At 42.6% G+C, this 7,207-nt stretch overlaps 1 protein-coding gene across 1 annotated transcript; it reads left to right on the top strand.

Moving 5' to 3' along the window:
* Positions 1-2,034: 2,034 nt before the first annotated feature.
* On the top strand, positions 2,035-6,396 carry LOC125201282 (uncharacterized). The gene is made up of 2 exons (XM_048099328.2): positions 2,035-5,670; positions 5,810-6,396. The coding sequence occupies exons 1-2, from the start codon at positions 2,319-2,321 to the stop codon at positions 6,178-6,180; spliced, it is 3,723 nt and encodes a 1,240-aa protein (XP_047955285.1). The 5' UTR covers positions 2,035-2,318; the 3' UTR covers positions 6,181-6,396.
* Positions 6,397-7,207: the final 811 nt, after the last annotated feature.

The raw sequence follows: 7,207 nt of genomic DNA, 5'->3' as shown, positions 1-7,207 counted from the left end.
CGACACCTTCAATACAACATGCTTCATTCAACTTCTCAATTCTATCATTTTAAAAATGCATACTAGGAGTATATTTTAATTTAAATATTTGAACAATAATAAATTCCCATTGAAAGTTTCTTGTATTTAAACTCTTTTGTTCTTCGTCGAAGAACATCTTGTGAACCCTCATCTCAATGTTGTCCCAACAGTGCCCACTAGGGCACTTCTTCTTTCAGCCTGATTTTTCCGGCATTTCGCCACATTTGGGTGGTTTTGGCGCAACTGCATAATTTCTTGCACTATAATAAGGCTGCAAATTCGGGGTAGCCCATCCTTATTATGGATGACCTAATGTCGCCTCATTTCAGAGTTCGAGTCGGTCATAGGGTGAGAGATTGATAGTCATTTGTGATTGTAATTAACAACTAAAGAAGTATAGGAGTATAATATTGATTCAAGCAAGTTAAAATTATTCAACAATAATTAACCCTCATGCAATATCATTTTTCAATTGTAATCCTCACGCTATATCTTTACGTTTAATCACAAGGGCAACCAATATTACATTTTTACAAGTTATCACTGCATTTATTGTAGGATAGAGTTGTTCAACTAATAAATCCAAAAGCGGCAGCATAAATTCTTGTCACAATAATTATATTTAGTAATAAAATATACACACGTACAGCCAAGAGTAAGGATTGTTAATTAATTTTGTAAATTATTGGGTTTGAGTGAGTTTGGATTTAGAGTGATCTGGCGTAGAGATTCATATAATAATAATCATTTGGCAGCTATTAATTGTATATGTGTAAAAGAATTCTGAAAATTGACTAAAGGGGATTGGTTCAATATTTCAACTCATCAAAGCAAGAAAACTAAAGGAGGAGTTGGTAAGCTCAATCCATTATACAGTCAAAACTACACATCTACTTCTCTTCTTATCAAATAACAATACAATAATTAACAATGAAGAAAGCTAGATAAATAAGAGGGTATGGGTAGGGGATTTGGTGGTTGTTATTATTCATAACCTTAAAGAGGAATAGTTGGTTTGGTAGTATCTTCATAGAATCAAAACGAATCAATATTACACGAGCAAAAACTGTTTAATTCCACAGTTGAGGTGATAATAATACAGTACATAAAAAAAATATCACTCCATAAATGATACAAAAATATACTCCATATTTGTATTTTATTGCATATTGTCAAAAATATTACTCCATAAAGTTTGGTAAAATATTGTGAATCCTACAATTTTGAAAATCAGTAAAAAAAACTAGAGAATTTGGATTTAGTCTCAATTATTTCATGGTGAAAAATTCAAGTGGCTTACATATAATAGATTGTTTACATTCGCAAATCAAATTACAATTTTACTAAAAATTAATATGGTTTTCCTGAAACAAATTCAAACTTCCTAACTTTTATGGTTGATTTTCAAAATTACATCAAATTTCTTAGGGTTTTTTGGCAATTTATACTCATTTTATTACATTATGTAATCCGTGTTTAGATGCTATAAACTCTTTCACTAAATGAGATACAAAATATGAAATTATTTGTATTAATATATAACAATGACCAAACTTCTCTTACCAACATGTAACAATAATGAAACTTTCGTACCATTATAAAACAATGATGGAAATTTTTGCATCCAACATTGACCAAAGATACGATGTCATCTAAACATAAATGTCTGGTTGTATCAAAACAAAAAACACGAATAAAACTTTTTATACCCCTCACTTAAAAACAATTCTATTTTTTCATTTTGACTGTCTACCAAAATTAATATCAATTTTATTTATAGAACTCTTCTCGTTATTTTTCTATTTTTCTTTTACTTTATTCTTTTTATCTTATACTGCATATTGAAATCCTTATCATCCACGAAGAAAACTAATACTATTACAAGATTTTTTATATAAATTTTACACTTGTATCAGCATGGAATAATGGTTGAATATTATATTATGAAAGTATAACTACCTCTCAAAAGCATGAATGGAAACTCAACCGCTCAGCTTTCGCAATAGGATTAAGTCGCCTTCCATTACCGGCGATCTTCACACTGCTCCGACATCAGCCTCGCCGTGGCCCACCAAATAAACACACTTTGATCCTGATTAGTTGACTAATCACCATTATCATCTCAAAGCTTAATCCCCAATTCAATTCCATTTAATACGCTGCGTTTTCCCTCCCATATTTGTTGTTCTTCCCAATACCCATCTCTCCTTCTCCCACTGGTCGACACCATCGGCGCCATTAATGTCTCCCTCATTTATACACACAATTCCATTTTATGATCATCTAAACATACTAAAATGATACCTCTTCTTCTTCTTCTCCTCGTGTTGAATCTCAATTTTGGATCATCTCAAAACACCAATGATTTCCATGTTTTATTAGAAGCAAAAAAATCAATCCTCCATGACCCTTTCAATGTGCTCCAAAATTGGTCCATTCACAACCCGGATTTCTGTGCATGGAGAGGCGTTACTTGCTCCGGCGCCGGCGTGGTGGCGATTGATCTCGCGAATTGCTCTCTGGAAGGCTCAATTCCGGCGGCGTTTGGTGGTTTGCGAAACCTGCTCCATCTTAATTTATCGTCGAATAGCTTCTCTGGCCCCATTCCAACTGCTCTCTCTAACTTATCTGCTTTGGAGTCTCTGCTCCTCTTCTCCAACCGCCTCTCCGGCTTCATTCCGCCGCAGCTCGGATTGCTTTCCAATCTCCGTGTCCTGAGAATCGGTGATAATGAGCTCAGCGGCGAGATTCCGCCGGAGCTCGGGGAGCTTCGGAGTTTGGTTTCGCTCGGATTGGCTTCGTGCAGCCTCACTGGTCCAATTCCGCGGGAGATTGGAAGGCTTTTGAATTTGGAAACCCTGGTTTTGCAGGAGAATGAGCTGGAGGGAGGTATACCGAAGGAGGTCGGAAATTGCTCTGGTTTGGTGATTTTCACGGCGGCGCTGAACCGGTTGAACGGAACGATTCCGGCGGAGCTCGGCGGTCTTCGGAATCTGGAGCTGTTGAATTTGGGTAATAATTCGCTGACCAGTGAAATTCCGGTGACGATCGGAGAAATCCCCAATTTGGAGTACCTGAATCTGCTTGGGAATAGGCTTGAAGGAAGCATTCCTAAATCCCTAGCGAAGCTGATGAATCTCAAGACGTTGGATTTGTCTGGCAACATGCTCACCGGAGAAATTCCGGCGGAGATTGGAAGCATGTTTCAGCTTGTATCTCTGGTGCTATCCGGCAACAATTTGACTGGAAAAATTCCGGCGGAGATATGCTCTAACGCTACCAGTTTGCAGCATTTAATGCTGGCGCAGAATCAGCTCAGCGGCGGAATTCCGCCGGAATTGAAGGAGTGTGGGTCGCTGATGCAGCTTGATTTGTCGAATAATACTCTCAGCGGCGGAATTCCACCGGAGATATACGAGATGACGGAGCTCACCGATGTAATGCTCAACAACAACACTCTCTCCGGCGGAATTTCTGCATCCATCGGCAACCTCACGAATCTGCAGACGCTCGCGCTCTACCAGAACAATCTCCACGGTGATCTCCCTAAGGAAATCGGGATGCTCAGCCGCCTCGAGATTTTGTATCTCTATGATAATCAATTCTCAGGCGAGATTCCGGTGGAGATCGGAAACTGCACCAGCCTCCAAATGCTCGATTTCTTCGGGAACAGATTCACAGGCACAATCCCGATCACAATCGGAAGGCTGAAGCGGCTCAATTTCCTCCACCTCCGCCAGAACGATCTCTCCGGCGACATCCCCGCCGCGCTGGGGAACTGCCGCGAGCTGACGATCCTCGATTTAGCAGACAACCGTCTCTCCGGCGCAATTCCGGCCACATTCGGCCGCCTCCTCGCGCTGCAGCAGTTCATGCTCTACAACAATTCCCTCCACGGAGCCCTACCGGAAAATCTCGCCGCTCTTTCCAACCTAACAAGGATCAATCTCTCCCACAACAATCTCTCCGGCAGCATCGCTCCTCTCTGCAATTCGCCTCATTATCTCTCCTTCGATCTCACCAGCAACGCCTTCGATCACGAAATTCCGCACCAAATTGGGGATTCACCAGCTCTGGAAAGGCTCAGGCTCGGCAGCAATCGATTCACAGGAGAAATTCCAGTAACAATCGGTCGATTACAAAGCTTATCTCTGTTAGATCTCTCAAGCAATCTGCTAACTGGGGAAATACCACTTCAGATTTCACTATGCAAGAGCCTCACTCATCTTGATCTCGATCATAACCGTTTATCCGGCGAAATTCCGTTCTGGATCGGCCGGATTCCGCTGCTAGGCGAGCTCAAGCTCGCCGCCAACGAGCTCTCCGGCAGCCTCCCCCGAGGCCTATTCAACTGCTCCAATTTGCTAATTCTATCACTCAGCAACAATTCCATCAATGGCACATTGCCTCCTGAAATCAGCCAGCTCAAGTCTCTCAACGTGCTCGATCTTGACCGCAATCGCCTCTCCGGCCCCATCCCTCCGGCCATCGGGCAGCTCGACAAGCTATACCAGCTCCACCTCTCGCGTAACGCCTTCACCGGATCGATCCCCGTTGAAATCGGGCAGTTACAGAACTTGCAGAGTGGCCTCGACATCAGCTACAACAACCTCACCGGTACAATCCCATCGTCGATTGGATCGCTGGATAAGCTCGAATCGCTCGACCTTTCTCACAACGCGCTAGCTGGAGAACTCCCTCCGCAAGTAGGCCAAATGAGCAGCTTAGGGAGATTGGATCTCTCGTTCAACCGGCTTAACGGGACGTTAGACAAGCATTACGCGCGCTGGCCGGCCTCTGCCTTCGTTGGGAACTTAAATCTCTGTGGTGGCCCTCTTCGAAACTGTGGTGATGCAACAGGATCGTCTTCGCCCCGGTTGAGTAAAGCGTCTGTAGTGATAATCTCGGCAATGGCAGCCACAGCGGCCGTGGTTTCGTTGCTTTTGGGGGCTGCTCTGTTTTTCAAGCGTAGGAGAGAAGCTTATGCGTTGGCTAGCGAAGCCGACTCGTCTAGCTCTTCGCAGCAGAGGCGGCCGTTGTTCGAGAATGGAGCCGGGAGGTGTGATTTCCGATGGATGGATCTCATGGAAGCTACAAACAATCTGAGTGATGAGTTTGTGATCGGGTGTGGGGGGTCGGGAACCATCTACCGAGCCGAGCTGTTCACGGGAGAGACGGTCGCGATCAAGAGAATCGCTAGGAAGGATGATCTGATGTTGGATAGAAGCTTTGCTAGGGAGATCAAGACTCTAGGGAGGATAAGGCACCGACATCTAGTGAGGCTGTTGGGGCACTGCAGTAACCCGAGGGCCGGGTCGAACTTGCTCATCTACGAGTACATGGAGAATGGGAGCTTATGGGATTGGCTGTACGACGCTGAGAAAGACGACAAGAAGAAGCGGATACTCGACTGGGACGCGAGGCTAAGGATTGCCGTGGGGTTGGCTCAGGGGATGGAGTATCTCCATCACGACTGCGTGCCTAAGATCCTCCACCGGGATGTGAAGTCGAGCAATGTGTTGCTTGATGCCGACATGGAGGCTCACTTGGGTGATTTCGGACTAGCCAAGGCTATATCCGATAATTTCGACTCTGTGAACACAGAGTCGAACTCAATGTTTGCGGGTTCCTACGGCTATATTGCCCCAGGTACCTGTGAACTTTGAGAATGACTTGTGTTGCAAGAGTATGTCAGTATTATGTGAATACTGACGTACTCTGTCAAGCATGATATATTTGAGAATGACCGTTTAGAGTAATATTGTTGTTGTTGTTGTTTTTGTTGCAGAGTATGCTTACTCGATGAAGGCGACGGAGAAGAGCGACGTGTACAGCATGGGCATCGTGCTCGTGGAGCTTGTGACGGGGAGGATGCCGACGGACGAGAGGTTTGGGGTGGAGATGGACGTGGTGCGGTGGGTGGAGACGGGGATGGAGAGTGGCGGGGGCGAGGAGCTCGTGGATCCGAGGATGAAACCGCTCTTGCCGGATGAGTTGAGTGCCATGCTGCAAGTGCTGGAGATAGCGATGCGATGCACGAAAACCGCGCCTTCGGAGAGGCCGACGTCGCGGCAGGCGTGTGATCAGTTGGTGCGTGTGTTGAATGATGCAGTGGTTCCATCTGGGAAGATAAGTCCAGATGCACATGTGTATGTATAGCTGATTCATACTAATCAAAAAGTCAGGATTCAACTTCATTCCTTGTTGCTAAAAAGCTATATTTTCAATAGGTAGGATGCTTCTAAAGTTTAGTCATTTTCTTACCATTTTATGAGTTGTTATTTTGATGAAATTATCATGTTCCCTAAGTTATGTTCACAAATTTAGTAGTGTAAAAGTCATCTAAATAGGACTATTTTTTTTAAGTCCTAAACATATTTGTTTGTGACGTTCGGATTGTAATTCCAAACTCTTTGAAGAAGCCAACGAGACAATAGTCACTATAATCTTGGCTTAAAATGAACTAATACTAACATTTAACATAAACAAATCCTACTAAAAATTTGGTGTTAAATGTTTTCAGTTATCTCTAATCAAGATTGTTTCAATTCTCTCGTCATTTTGAATCAAGATTGTTACAAATATTCAATGTGAAAGCCCATCTTCCATTAGAACTCATTCAATCAAACACGAAATCACCACTCACATATATGTTTCTTTTTCCTTGATGAACAAAGAAATTTATTTTTTCAGTTTATTATATAGTACCATTTCTTCTTGATTCTCCATCTCCATGAGAACCTCCTAGAATTAAAATATCGCAACACAAGTTAAATTGACTACGTTTTAAGATTATAGTAATATCATTTGAGTGTGTGTTGCAGTTAAAATACTTAAGATGGCTTAGGTAAATACTCCCTCCGTAAATATGAACCTTTGAAGGCACAAAATTTAATGCACAATTGGTAAAATATGAGAGATAAACAGAAAAAAAATATTGTAATATAGTTAGTGAAGAATGAGAAAAAAGGTTACCTGAACTAAGAAGAAAATAAAGTTCATAATTTTTTGAGACGGAAGGAGTATATAGTACTATTTGAAGTTACTTTACACTCATGAACTTTATTTCGCCAGAGCTCGAGCTCAACCAGCTCTTCATAGTGTATGTAGCTCAAGTCATCGCCGAGAAGCTCGAGAATCCGTGTTACGCTGCTGCTCATTTGGCGCAAGCACTTGATCCTGAACT

Source organism: Salvia hispanica, chromosome 2, assembly GCF_029641045.1.
Source record: "Salvia hispanica isolate PSC_SH4W2 chromosome 2, Shi_PSC_v1, whole genome shotgun sequence".
In the NCBI taxonomy this organism is placed as follows: domain Eukaryota; kingdom Viridiplantae; phylum Streptophyta; class Magnoliopsida; order Lamiales; family Lamiaceae; genus Salvia; species Salvia hispanica.
The sequence above is the reverse complement of the archived record's forward strand: the minus strand, read 5'-3'. Positions and strand labels throughout refer to the sequence as shown.

What these genes read in the sequence shown, in the direction of transcription:
- LOC125201282 (XM_048099328.2), top strand. Translation starts at nt 2,319, where the DNA reads ATGATACCTCTTCTTCTTCTTCTCCTCGTGTTGAATCTCAATTTTGGA. An exon ending in CTACGGCTATATTGCCCCAG is followed by an intron (nt 5,671 to 5,809) that starts GTACCTGTGAAC and finishes TTTTTGTTGCAG; the next exon opens with AGTATGCTTACTCGATGAAG.